The 14,997-nt window shown below is 36.7% G+C and overlaps 1 protein-coding gene across 1 annotated transcript; it reads right to left on the reverse strand.

Moving 5' to 3' along the window:
* Positions 1-12,759: 12,759 nt before the first annotated feature.
* Positions 12,760-13,908, reverse strand: LOC109244165 (LOB domain-containing protein 2-like). Its single transcript, XM_019411210.1, has 2 exons — positions 13,299-13,908; positions 12,760-12,821 (listed from the first exon to the last, which is right to left on the reverse strand). Exons 1-2 carry the CDS (start codon positions 13,906-13,908, stop codon positions 12,760-12,762), a joined length of 672 nt encoding a protein of 223 aa, XP_019266755.1.
* Between the last annotated feature and the right edge of the window lie 1,089 nt (positions 13,909-14,997).

Here is a 14,997-nt window from a genome sequence, read left to right on the forward strand (position 1 = left end):
CCATCCTCCTCTGCAGGAGGACCATTTGCTATGCTCAGTGATGAGATGCGAGTGATTCGCGAGTTAGTAGCTGGCCTTCCCCAGGGACCTGGGGAGACATCTGAGGGACCTTCTTACATTTCAAAGAAAGAGTTCCAGAAATACATTGAAGATCAAAGGAAGCAGGGGGATCAACTCAAGGCACCGGAGAAAGCGTACACTGAGCTGGCCAAGAAGCATGGTGATTTGAGCACTTCCCACAGCAATCTAGAAAAGGCACACACCCAGATGGTAAAAAGGGAGAAGAAAAGAGATAAATTCTTTACTCGCATATGGAAGGGTGTGAAAGGGTTGTGGAAGGTCCTAAAGCCTCAGGACCGGATACCATCGACCAGGGCTGCGGATGATGATGATGTTCCTGTTGCTTGGCCCGAGGAAGAAGGCGAGGGGGATGATTCTGACTCAGACAGCGAGGAGAGCAGTTGATGCAGTATCTAGGGAGCACTTTCCACCATTTTCTACTCTATTATGTTTTGTTGCATTGGGGACATTGCAACATCTTTAGTTGGGGGTGGCTTCTTGTATAACTATTGTTTTAATATAATTGTGGATATACGGCAGATTGGTACTGTGTTTGTTTTCATTTTGTTATTAGTATATTTATATGTCATGTGTTATATTAGTATGTTGATATTAGTATGTTTATTTACTTGATGTTTATTAGCTTCTTAATTTTTTTTTTATTATTTAGTATGCTTTATGTTAGTGGCGATATCCTTGATTTTCTTTATACCACGGTTCTTTTTCCAAGGATGCCAATTTTCTTCTTTGAACCGGGTAATTGTAGAAAATTTTTGTCGACTTTTTCCGATGATGGATAGATAGACAACTTTCTTAAGGGAATTAGTCTTGTAGTTAGAATTATCTTTTGTTAATTTAGGAAAAATAAATGGTTTGAGTTGGGGTTTGTGCCCTTTGACCAAGTTGTGGCTTGCTTGGTACCAACATAATTTAAACCACGGCATATGAATTTTTGGTTGTTGAAAAAGAAAAATGATTGAAGTAAAGATGTCATGACTTTTAGACTCAAATTTTGGCTCTTTAATTCACTAAATAGCTTCCTATGCTATATGTAACCTCTTTGAGTCATTTGTTTCAATTGGATTTTGGATTTGTATTCCTCTTGAGTTTTCATATGCCATGTGTGGTGAGATTTATTGTGAGTTCTTATGCATTACTTGTAGTCTAGAACTTTTCCGGAATGTGCTTCAAGGCAAAATTATAGACTAACTGGATTTGAAAAATGATATTAGCCTTCCTTGGACTGCTAGTATTCCTTAAAATTCCTACCCTTGAACATTTTCCCTAGTCAACCCATTTTGAGCCTTTAACCTTATTCTTTGGCAACCATATTACAAGCTTAAATCCTTTGTTCTTAATTGATCTAGCTTGTAGCACCCTACCTCCCTAAGTACTTTGAAAGTGCAAACATAGGCTAAAAGCCTAAGATTGGGGGTGAAGGTTGAAAAAAATTGTGATATGGAGGTTGTTTGAAAAGGTGGAAGGTAGAGAAAACAAATATATATATATATATATATATATATATATATATATGAAATCTTCCTTGACTTTGAAAAGGAAAGAAAACAAAAGAAAAAAAAAAGAAAAAAAGAAGGGTATATAGAATAAAATGATAAAAAGTCGTGAATAAAGGGAAGACTAGGTGTGGAATGAAAAGTGAAGAAAGGATGGAAAATGTTTTTGAAGGAAGTGGACTTTAATTGTAAATATTGTAGTGCTTGGGGAGGTTTTGAGTCACTTTAACCAAAATTGTGCCCTACCTTAACCAAAAGCCTAAACTACAACCCTTTAAGTGCTAATTGATTTTGAACCAAGTTGTCTACATTAGTGGAGGAATACATGAAGGGCAAGTCTATGGTACTACTTGTACGCATTTGAACATCTTTTTGAGAGAGAGTAAATTCTTTCCAGTTGATATCCCATTGTTGCTTTGAATTAAGATTTATGAGTGTGGGAACCTCTCTTAAATGTGAGGGCACATGAGAGTCGAATTGTGAATTGGATCCCATTTTCAATTGGAAGGAATGACCAAAGAAAGTTTATTGTGATAGAGAGGCAAATTTTGAAGCTTTAGTGTCATGACTTGATTGCTACTTTGATTTGCATTAGTATTCGAGCACTTGAAGTATAATGAAGTTCATGAGAAGTGCTTGAAAATTCATATGCTTTGGAGTAATTGTTAGTACCAATCGAAGTCATGCTGTTGTGCTTATTGTAGACCTTTTTGGCTTGGCATGTTATGGATATATTGTTGAGTTAGCCACTTGGGAGGAGATTTTGTCGTTTTCATTGCTTGAGACAAGCAATAGTTTAAGTTTCGGTGTTTGATAAGTTGGTATTTTACCAACTTATCTTATCTTTAAACCTATATTTTTGCTATGTTTGAGGGATAAAATCGTGTGTTTAATGTCATTTACTTCTATTTTACAGGGTGTATGTGATTTAGAAGTAATGATGAAGAAACCAAGTGAAAACAAGTCAAAAAGAAGAAAAATCTGGGCAATGCCCAGATAGGTCGCAATTGCGACAAGATGCTTGGGAAATGCGAAGTATGTCAAAGAAGGCAGTGTCGCAATTGCGAAGAACACTTCGATATTCGAAGTCAACTGAGAAAGTCAGTCTTCGCAAAGGCGAAGAGGACTTCGCAAATGCGAAGTCAACGGAAACAGTCAACCTTCGCAAATGCGAACATGAGCAGTCTAACCAAGGTTGGGAATTGCGAACTTTTGTTCGCAATTGCGAAGATCGAGCTTCAAGCCTGGGCAATTCTGGAATTTTACATTTTTTATCCCCAAACCATTTTTATACTCGTCCAAACAGATATTTTAGGTATCTTTGGCATATCTTTGGCTTATTTTCAGTTCATAGAGTTAGAGAGAACAAGTATTGGAAGCTAGGGTTTTGCACACACACTTTGGTTTTGAAGATTGAAGCTTTTGGTTGAGAGTTTCTTACCCATTTATGTTGCTTTCTTCATTTCCTTGCTTTGTATTGTATATCTAAGTGTGTAGTATTTTATTCAACACTTAAATCTTGTTTATGGAAATATTCATGTTTAAAGTGTGGATTAAATACCTTGTTGTGCTTATGTATTGAATGATTTTTATTTATTTATGAAGTGAGTAGTTGTTACTTTAATTATTCTTGTTCTTTAATGTTTCCAAAGGGATTAGCTAACCCTAGGACTCGCCCATTAACTCTGAATTAATTTTGGAAAAGATAATTTGGGGTTGGGAAAGATTAATTAACAAGAACTTGAGGCGTTAACCCTCATTTTATAGATTCTACCTAGGGATAGGATTGAACTACTTGTAGCCATTCCGGGTGTGCTTAATTTCTTAATTGTTTTAGGGATAATTCAATTAGGAAGTCTTTTTAGTCTTCGGAAGAAGCTAATTAAGAATTATTACCCGTGGTTAATTAACATAAACTCGCTCATATTTGTAAAATCATAAAATACATTGGATCGTTACTTGAGTGTAATTCCCGATGCAACCATACTTGTAGCCATCGATCATTTTACTTGCTCTAGGTTAGTTTACATTTTCGCATTTAGATATAAACATTTTCAAAACCAAATTCTTAGTGTTTGGCACTGCGCGATAAGCAATAATTTTCTTACATTCCTAATCGCCTACACATTGTTCTCTATGGGATTCGACCCCGACTCATAGTTGGGTAAATTATATTGCATGCGACCGTGTCTATTACTTTTTAGTAGTGGATTTGGATGTTATCAATAGAAGAAGGAAAGCGCTGAACGAAGGAACAGGAAGAAGGAACAGGTTCAACCCAAAAGGAACAAAGGATCAACAAAGGCTATGATTGCTGCTTGGGGAGAAACATCATATGAGGATTCTGAAGATGAAGCTGGAAATGAACAAGCACTTATAGCCATCGGAGAATCAGATGATGAACAAGAGGTAAGTGTGATTCATATAAAAGACAAGATTAAATTTTTGTCTAAAGAAAGGTTATCTGAATTGTTGCTAGACTTTATAGATGAGTCTGAGGTAGTAAACAATGAAAAGGAACAGCTGTCTAGGGAGTGTGTGATCTTAAAAGCCAAGTGTAAAAATCTAGAATCTAGGGCTAATGAGAGTGACAGTAAAAATGCTGAGTTGAAGAACCAGGTTCTTGAACTTGACACCAGTGTCTTAGAACTTAGATATAAAAATTTAAAACTGAAATTAGGAACAGGTAAGAAGAAAGCTGATCACACACATATCACCTTGGAAGAAAATATAGAAAAAATGAAGGATGAGATGTACAAGAAAGATGAACAAATAAGAGTCTTAAAAAAAGACCTAGGGAAGGTAAAGCATGAATTAGACAGAACTTGCAAATAGAATAAGGCTTCTGATGCACTATCCTGGCTACAAGAACACCACAGTAGCAACAAGAGAGGACTTAGCTATGGGACCTAAGCACCTAAGTGGGATCCCAAAAGCAAGTACATCACTCTTCCTGAAAATAAAATCTGCACACTATGGCAAGACTGGTCATTACAAAAGTGAATGTAATGCAAAAGAAAAGGCCAGTCAAAAGAATAAGACCTTTGTTCAAGAGAAAAATAGGCTGCCTGGATGGACCAAAAGGAATTTAATTTACCCCTTTGCCTATAGAAAGGGACCCAAACTAGTTTGGGTTCCTAAGACTAACCCCTGATTTCCTTTTGCAGGTCCAAGTGAAGGGAAGTGGCCAAATATGGTACATGGATAGTGGCTGCTCAAAACATATGACTGAAAGCAGAAACCAGTTCCTTTCACTTGAGGACTTAAAAGGAGGTAATGTATCCTTCGTATATGGGAATAAAGGTGAGATTATTGGGGTTGGAAAGGTAGGTAAGACAGACTCACATTCCATTGATAATGTCTACTTGATAGATGGCTTGAAATATAGCCTAATCAGTATATCAAAACTATGTGAAAGAGGTAACCTTGTAGCATTTACCTCTACCAAATGCTTTGTGATTAATCTTACCACTGACAAGATTGTTTTGCATGGAAAAAGAGTTAACAATATTTACTTTGAAGATTTGTCGACTCTTTCAAAAAATGAACTCACTTGCTTGAGTGTGTTGGACTATGATCCCCTCCTGTGGCACAAAAGACTTGGTCATGCAAGTCTGAATCAACTCAACAAATTAGTCTCCAAGATCTTGGTGATAGGGTTACCTAACATCAAGTTCAAGGTAGACAAAGTTTGTGAGGCGTGTGCAAGGGGGAAGCAGGTAAGATCATCTTTTAAAAGCAAGAAAATGGTAAGCACAACCAGGACGGTGGAACTGGTTCATATGGATCTCTGTGGTCCAATGAGAACATTGAGCAGAGGTGGTAAGAAATATGTGATGGTACTTGTTGATGATTATTTTAGGTTTACCTAGGTACTGTTTTTAACATCTAAGGATGAAGCATTTGACATGTTTACTGCCTTTGTTAGAAAAACTCAGAAACAACTAGGTAATCAACTTGCATCAATCAGGTCTGATCATGGAACTGAATTTGAAAGTGCTAAGTTTGCTGAATTTTGTGATGAGCATGGTATAGATCATAATTTTTCTGCCCCTAGGACTCCTCAACAAAATGGATTAGTTGAAAGAAAGAATAGGACTCTTGAAGATATGGCCAGGACTATGCTTCTTTCTAGTAAACTGCTCTATAGCTTCTGGGCAGAGGCTGTAAATACTGCATGTTACATCATTAATAGATGCATGACTAGACCTCTTGTAGAGAAGACTCCCTATGAGTTACTTAAAGGGAGAAAACGAAATATATCCCATCTTAGGGCATTTGGATGCAAGTGCTTTGTGCACAATAATGGAACGGACTCCCTAGGTAAGTTTGATCCCAGAAGTGATGAGGGAGTATTCTTGGGATATTTCTTCACATAGCAAAGATTATAAAGTGTAACAAAAGAACTTTGTGTGTAGAAGAAAGTGTACATGTGGTTTTTGATGAAACTAACATTCTTTTTGAGAAACAGGAATATGAAGATGAAGCTATTGGGTTGGTAAAAGAATGGAGTGAAGTCTCAGCTCAAGTCAAAGATGCACCAAAAGAAGGAACAGGTGATGGAACAGGTTCTTCCATCTAGGGCAACCTGATAGGGGGAACTGAACAAAGAAGAATTGAAACCAATCCCCTAAAGGAACCTGTTCATGACCTTGTTCCTCAGCAACAGAACATGGGAGAAACATCAAGCAGAAATCAGTTGGTTGTGAAACCTCACATGTATCAAAGTTCTCATCCCATTGAGAACATAATCATTGATCCAACATCTGGAGTTAAAACTAGATCACAATTAAAGAATTTGCGTGCTTTTGATGCTTTTCTATCCCTTATTGAACCTAAAAATATTGCTGAGGCTTTGCAGGATGTAGATTGGGTAAATGCAATGCAAGATGAACTCAATCAATTTGAGAGAAGTCAAGTTTGGCATCTGGTTCCAAGACCCAAGGACAGATCAGTAACTGTCACTAAAGGGGTCTTCAGAAACAAGCTTGACGAAGATGGAACAATTACAAGAAACAAGGCAAGACTGGTGGTCCAAGGTTATAGCCAAGAGGAGGGCATTGATTATGATGAGACCTTTGCTCCAGTTGCAAGACATGAGGCAATAAGACTCCTCATAGCCTTTGCAGCACACATAATATTCACTCTTCATCAGATGGATGTCAAAAGTGCTTTCCTGAATGGTTACCTAAAAGAAGAAGTGTTTGTCAAACCACCTCCAGGGTTTGAGAGCAAGGAGTGTCCGGAACATGTGTACAAATTAGACAAGGCTCTCTAAGGACTCAAGCAGGTTCCTAGAGCATGGTATGAACGACTGTCCAAATTTCTGCTAGAACATGGCTACAAAAGAGGTAAAATTGACAGTACTTTATTCCTGAGGAAAAAAGGTAAGGATCTTCTTGTAGTCCAAATATATGTTGATGACATAATTTTTGGGGCAACCACTGACAAACTGAGTAAGGATTTTGCCAAATTAATGGGGAGTGAGTTTGAAATGAGTATGATGGATGAGCTTAACTTTTTCTTAGGCTTACAGATCAAACAAAACCCAAATGGAACCATGATCCATCAGCGGAAATATGCAAAAGAGTTTATTAAAAGGTTTAAGATGGATGAATCAAAAGAAATAGACACACCTATTGCAATAGCTACTAAATTAGACATAGATGAACCTGGTTCATCTGTTGATCAGAAGTTGTATAGGGGTATGATTGGTTCACTTTTGTATCTTACTGCTAGCAGACCTGACATAGTTTTCAGTGTAGGGTTTTGTGCTCGTTTTTAGGAAAATCCTAAGGAATCTCACTTGACTGCTGTCAAGAGGATACTGAGATATTTGAAAGACAATATTGATCTTTGTCTTTGGTACCCTAAAGGTAGTAATTTCAATCTAGTAGGGTATGTTGATGCTGACTATGCAGGTTTCCTTGTGGATAGGAAGAGCACCTCAGGTATGGCTCATTTTCTTGGTTCATGTCTTGTATCATGGGCCACTAAAAAGCAGAATTCAGTGGCCTTATCCACTGCTGAGGCTGAATATGTTGTTGCTGCCTCTTGTTGTGCTCAATTGCTGTGGATCAAACAGCAGCTGGTAGATTTTGGCATTGAAGTTGGTTGCATTCCTATCTTCTGTGATAACACTAGTGCTATAAGTATGACAAAGAATCCTGTTCATCATAAGAGGACTAAGCACATAGATGTTAGACATCACTTCTTAAGAGATAACTATGAGAAAGGATTGATTACCATAGAGTTTTGTGCTACTGATAAACAAATTGCTGACATCTTTACTAAAGCACTGAGTAGAGAAAGTTTTGAAAGGAACAGGTTGGAATTAGGGATGATTAAAATCACCTAATGAGACCGGCTCATAATGCACAATGAAAAAAAAATTAAAAACAAATTATTTTTTTGGCTAGGAAATTTGAACTTGTGTAAATATCTAGATTAATTTTTACTCAGCTTCATACTGTAAATAGTATACTCTTGTGACATGTGTTAATATGACTTATTGATCTCTTACAAAGTTTTCTCTGTTGGGTAAATTGCGGCATGGTCAAGCGAATTCTACATGAAGAACCTTGTTCATCAGTATTGGTTCATCTGACTGCCAGGGTATGTTTTCTATACTCTGCACAATTAGAAATATAAATATTTAAATCATGAGTAGAAGTCCTACAATTGTTCAACTCCTTAGAAAATTCTATCCGTTTGTTTTTGAACCATTTCCGTCCTCATTAGAATTCTAACCACAAAAATTGCCTAAAACCTAGGGAAGCTTAACCGCTCGTTCAACCTGCAATTTCAGGTTGATTAGACCTCTAGTTGACTGCTAAAGCTACCGTTATCCATTAAATGAGTCTTTCTCTTTAAATACTCATTATTACTTCCTGCCATTCTCATAATTCAAAACCGTCAAAAGTTCTGTTCACTTTCAATTGCTTTCTTCTCTAAATGTTTAACTCATTAATTCTTTCCAGCAATAAGCTACAATGTCTAACCCACAAGACAACCCTGGAACCCCTCCACAGCCTACTCCCTCTGATTCATCTACTCCTCCTTCACCTAGTACAACTTCCCAACCCAGGCGAAGGAGAGTAAAAATGCTTGCACGAAAAACTGTGGCTTCTGGTGCTCTTTCAAAGAAATTGAATGAAAAATTAAAGGCAAGCCAGGTCCGAGATTCTGATTCTAACTCTAAGGTCGATTCCTTCAAAACCGCTAGTGAGGGGGAAGGACCTGGGTCTTCTAACACTGATAAGGCTCAGAAATCCCCTTCTAAGGTAAGTTCTTCTCTGGCTAAAAATTTAGAAAATAGGTTTGTGTTGGTTGGACCTATAAGGGATGTGGAATTACCTGGGTTAGGAAGGAGTTGAGGTAAAAAGAAATTTGAAAAAGAAAAGGAGAGAGAGGGTGAATGTGGTACTGTGAGGGGAAAAGGGAAAGGAGTGGTTGATCCTTCACCCACTGCTGGAGTATTTGTACCTGCTATTTGTGGGGTTGCACAAGAAAATGTTGAAGAAAGTAGCAAGAAGTCAGGGAAAAGCGGTTCAGGGGAGGCTGCTGAGGGGCTAGTTAATCTAAGCTCACAGGGAGATGAACCTGGTTCATCAGTTGAAGAGACTCTAACAGACCTTCTGAAAAAGGTAGGTGCCAGTTATGATCCAAAGAAAAGGAGAACACCCACACCAAAACCCTCCAAGAAACCTTCCAAGAAATGAAAGGCTTCCTCCCTAACAACTACTGAAACTTCCTTGCCAAAGGGAAGAGCAACAAGAAGCAGGGTGCAATAGAGCGAGAGATAACTACAACAAGCTTTGGATGAAGGTAAGAAGAAAAGGATGGAGAAAGGAAAAGGTAAGGTTGCAGAATCCTCAGAAGCTGTTGATGTTGAGGAGATGGAACAGGTCCATCAGGAGAAAGTTACAACAGTGGAGGTTCAGACCCCCAAGCCCAAAAAGACTAAGACTTCTTCCAAGAAGTCTTCCTCTGTGTCTGAGGATGGTGAACCTTCATTGGCCAAGAGGACAAGGTATGCAGTAAAAAGTAAACAAGTTAGAGTTTCTGAAGATGAGGAGTGGAGTGGTGAAGAAGAAAACGAGTCCGATGGTGAACAAGACAAGCTTGCCGTGTTTGGCGAAAGGAAAATTTTGAAGGGTAGATTGCTGAAAGATTTGGTGAAACCAGGAATGGTTCGTTTGGTTGACACCTTAGCTGCTCAGGGTGGAAGGACATGGTCCTTCAGATGGATGGGAGACTGGCAAGAAATGAAATCATTGAATTCATGGAAAATGCTGAAGTCAAAGATGGACGAGTTACAAGCATAGTCAAAGGAGTTCAAGTGACATTTGATGCTGAAAAACTGGGAGAGATTCTAGACATCCTTGCTGAGGGATATGATCATTACACCAGACAGAGATGGCCAAGTCTGGATTCTCTTCCATCTGCCCTTACAATCACCAGGAGCTTCTGTGATGTTGAAGGAGTGAATAAGGCCAAGTTTGTGCATAAGAGTGAAATGAAGCCACAGCATAAAGTCATTTTTGAGTTTGTCAACAAGTGCCTACTGCCCAGACAGGAGAGAAGGCATATTGTAAATTATATGGGCTTAGTTCTGATGGAGTGCCTTGAAAGTGGGAGGCAAATTAACTGGCCTGTATTCATCATCAAGCTACTGGATAGGGTTATCAATGTCTCCAAGGCTCATGCTACCCCCTATGGCTTTATTCTGACTACAGTTCTGGATAGGTGCAATATGCCTCTGAAGAAATGGGAAATGGCCACAAGCAAGGATTACTTTGGCATTAACACTCTGCTTGCTTGTGACTATTTAGTCAATTCCATCCCAAATGAACCTGGTTCATCCAAGAAGACACCTATCAACAGTAAAGTCAGGGCTATTATTCAGGAAAGTGAAGCCAAGGATGCTGAGATAGCTAGGCTAAAGGCTCGTGTGGCAAAGGTGGAATCTGAGAGGGATGCTCTCAGACTGAGCTTGCCAAGGAAAATGAGAAGAATGATGGAATTTTTTACAATATGCTGCATCTTCTCCAAGCCCAAAACCAACCCTCTAGCTCTCCCAAGCCTTAGGGATTCTAGCCTTTATCTCCTGAACTTGTCTAGTACCTTCAGTGACCCGGATTAGGAATTTTTCTTTCTTTTGCTCATGTTTTTAATATTTTTGTTTTCTGGTTGTGGATTGTGGTTGCAACATATCTTCTATCAATGATATCTATTGTTTTTTCTCTTGATAAATGTTAATCTTTCCTTGATAGTTTAAATATGTTTGCTTGATTACTGATGATTAATCCATGATTGCACTTGCAGTTGCCCCAGTGGCCATGGGTACTTATTAAAATCTGGGACTCACACTTTGTATGCAACTTTTCGATGATGCCAAAAGGGGGAAGAGATATTGTGCTTTACATATTCTGAATAAGTGATATCATAACCTGATTAACCTGGTCCTTGATGACAAGTGAATTTTCTAAACTTTGTACTGATGGTTAAGCTGAGTTATTACAGGGTTCAAGTAAGTAAAAAGTATAGAGTTTGTCATCATCAAAAAGGGGGAATTTGTTGGACCAAGTAAAAGTGTAGTTTTGAAGACTGACAAAAGAACTCAGACATGGACCAGGTCCTTCTTGTGAAGCACAGTCATGATCAACCCAAACATGTGAGACGCACGTGAAGGAGATAAATCTAACTTATCAGAAGTAATATCTCCTGATCTGATCGAAAAGGTTGCATATTGGATCAGGAGAGAAAGACTCCTTGCACGAAGAGAACTCAGTTTTGAAAGAGGATAGTGTTAGAGTATGAGATCAAATAGAACTCTTTTACCATAGAAGAGTAGTGTCTGTATCCCAGTCAATCTCTATTTACTAACCTATTAAATATTAGTGTTGTTCTCTTTTACAGGTAATGCACATAAGCAGAAGTTAAACGTGAATTGAGAGCAAAATAGCAAGGCAATTTTGCAAGCAATTTATGTGTGATTCAAGCGTGCAATCCTGAAGCTACATGAACAAGAAGAAGAACCAGTTCCAAGTGTCCATCTTTTATTCTAGTTCAATTGTAGTAGGTGATTTTACATTGTACCTTTCAGCTTTTGTAGAAGCAATTGTATTAGGTACTTAGAGTGTTCCAGTTAGAGTTAACTTGAAGTTGTCGCAACAGTTGAGGCTGTGTGCCACAACGGGATTAGAGTTAATCCTAGGTTTACAAAAGAGTTTTTGTAAATGCAGTTTTTGGCTCAGTGATTTTAGTGGAAGTTTGGAAAAATCCTACTGAGTAGTAGGTCGTGGTTTTTTCACCTTTTGAGCCAGGTGTTTTCCACGTAAAAATCTCTGTGTTCTTTATTTTATTTACTTATTATTCTGCAAACAGTAGTAGTTGGAACACATAGAAGAACCAGATCCTTCTATAATCAAGCTAAGCGAAAATTGGGTAGCACACAAATCACCTCCCTCCCCCCTCTTGTGTGGTATTGAAGTATAAAACATCAAAAGCTCTTGGATACATGTGACGTGAACACAAAGAAGAAGAAAACAACAACGTAAAGGAAGAGAAAAGTGTATGTATCTAAACTCACCCAAAAATTAAGTATTAGTTAAACTTTTTTCAAAAGTGAGTACAAGTTAATTGGGGGTGATCAAATAGAGCACTCCGTCGAATTTTTACTTTAAAAGAACCCTTTAAATCATTTCGTCAAATTTGTTACAATTATCCTCAGCAGAGGAAATCATGAAATTTATTAATTAGTCCAATTCATCTATTAATTTGAGTCTAAGTAAAGGATGTGTACATGATAAGTTAATGATCTTGCAGTATACCTATTTGGAAAGAGTTGAACACCATATAGATAAAGTATAGACTAGCTTGAAACTGAAAACATAGTTATTAGATAAATTCACCAGCTTAGTTGTCGATTATGTTTGTTTCGACATAAGAAACTTTATAGACATTTTATTTGTCCTTTAGCCTCACAATCTTACAGAGTACGGTGCTCCTAAATGTTTCACTAAATTATAGCATATAACTTCTTGTTGAAGAGATCATAGAACATATAATACTTTTGTGCAATATATATATGCATCAAATGGCTTGAGAAATTAACAAAAGAGGATAAAAGGATTAAAAACAAAAAGGAAAATAAACAAGATGGAAAGAACTTTCAGGATTTTCAGGAGTGATCTTCCCACAGCATGCTTTCCCTTGACTTGGAATCTATTGGATTATACTGACCTGTAAACACCATAAAAAAGGAAAGACAAAAAGTAAATCATCAGTTTCTGTTTTTTGTACCATATATAGTTACTTACTCTATCTATTTTATTTCACGTGACACTTGTTCCGTATGTTACAACAAGAATGACACATTTTTATATTTTAAATAAACTTCCTATGTCACCTTAAACGACAAAATGATTTTAATAGCCATACAAATATCATGGCATGTTTAAGACCATAAATTTTAAAAGAATTTTCTTTTCAATAAATCTATGCAGTCAAATAGGTTTGCATAAAATGAAAGGAGGAAATAAAAGTCAGTTACAGATAACTTTATATATCAAACGTTATTTTGTGACCGAGTAAATAACCTACTATAACTGTTAAAATTACACTGATAGCTTAAAAATCTTTAACACTATCGGTTCATATATATTATTTAAAACTTTTTGAAAAAGAAAAAAGATGTGTTAAGGTGCTAGGAATAGATACCTGCCAGAAAATATTGTTGGTTGAATTCATTATAGGCCTGTGGTTGAGGCACAATAACTGTAGAACCATTACTATTTTCCGTTCTTAATTTTTCAATATTCTGGACGTGATGATGTAAAGGATTATTCTTATTGTTATACGACGACCAAGATTCCACAGTGGAATTTTCATTTATATATAACAAGTTATTATCATTCCTTTTATTAATATTCCATCCATTAATCAATCCTTGTGTTGTTGCTTCATACACAATGCCATTATTATTACTCCCTTGGCTAATTGGCATCTGCAGAATTTGTTGATATTGGCTTTTGTACAACTTGAGTTCCTCATATATCCTTTTGTACTCTCCAAAAGGACCAAAAACTGGATCTTTTTGCCTGCAAAATGCTTCCCAGACTAGCGATTCGACGGCTTTTCTCCGATCATAATCTTCCTTTAGATTTTTCACTATTTTTGTGATGTTGCTGACACCAAAAACCTTATGTACTGCTTTGAATTCTCGGCTTTTTTCAGCTGGGAAATAAGGAGCTAATACGCATTTCTCTGTACATCTCTTTCTTTGATGTTTGCATGATGCACATGCAGCTGTTCCGCTAGGCTTTTGCATCTTATATATATCAAACAGAATTCAATCAAAAAAATTTACTAATTAGTTTGATAATGTGGTTTGATTATATAATGATATGAGGGAAGATTACAAAAAGGTATTAAAGACTGCTTATATATGTAAACTGCTGTAAGGTGCAAGAAGAAAATTTACATGTAGTTAGGAGCACGAAAAGATGGCCATAATAAAAGAATAGAATAAAAAGGACACTTGGTTGATATATAGGGTTGTATATAGGTAAATCACAGGAATAGTAAGTGTAACCAAGTTATTTTACATTTGAATATTTGCAGATTAATCTTGATTTATATTAGTAAATTATTTCATAAACAAGATTCCTAGTTAGAAGTTCTCCTTTGCATGAGACCTGCCAACTGCATGAAATTAATCTTAGTACGTAGCCTTGAAGTATTGCAGTTTCAAGCCGGTTTAAGCTATCTAACTATTCCTAGTAAAATTTGATGAAGAAAAGACTTAATTCGTTAGGGAGAAAAACTTCTACCATTCATTTGGTACCAAATATAAATACAATTAGTTAACTATAGGTGTCAAAAGATAATTGTGAACTTACATTTCAGTTAGACTTATCACCTAAAAAATACAAAAAATAATTCTATATTAGGGATAAAATCAAGAGTTACGAACAATGCTTGCACGTATAGAAAAAGTACAAAAGCTTATCATACAAGCTTTTATATACTATCTATGGTTATCCTAATTTGACAACACAAACATGCAGTAAATAATATGGTACAATATGTTAAAAATAATGTATCTTTATTTTGCACTATTACTGTACATAAGTTAAGTTCAATATTCTATCATAACTTTTCAATTTTGACGAATTCTAATTTATCTAACTGTTCAACTTTTTAAAGTTAATAGCATAACGACCCGACTGGTTGTTTTGAGCATTTGCACTTCACTCGATAGTTTACTGGCGTGAGTAGCTCCATATGATGTATGTTGACTTATGTGAATCATTGATTTTTGGTTTTTAGGTTATCCGGGTACTGATTTGGAAGTAATTATTCTCTAACTAGGGAGTCTTTAAATTTGAAAGTGTTGACTGAGTTTGACTTTTTTAGA

Source organism: Nicotiana attenuata, unplaced genomic scaffold, assembly GCF_001879085.1.
Source record: "Nicotiana attenuata strain UT unplaced genomic scaffold, NIATTr2, whole genome shotgun sequence".
Lineage (NCBI taxonomy): Eukaryota > Viridiplantae > Streptophyta > Magnoliopsida > Solanales > Solanaceae > Nicotiana > Nicotiana attenuata.

Excerpts from the sequence above, each read along its gene's own strand:
- LOC109244165 (XM_019411210.1), bottom strand. The coding sequence starts at position 13,908 with ATGCAAAAGCCTAGCGGAACAGCTGCATGTGCATCATGCAAACATCAA. Across the intron at positions 12,822-13,298 it reads CCAACAATATTTTCTGGCAG|GTCAGTATAATCCAATAGAT; the intron begins GTATCTATTCCT and ends TGGTGTTTACAG.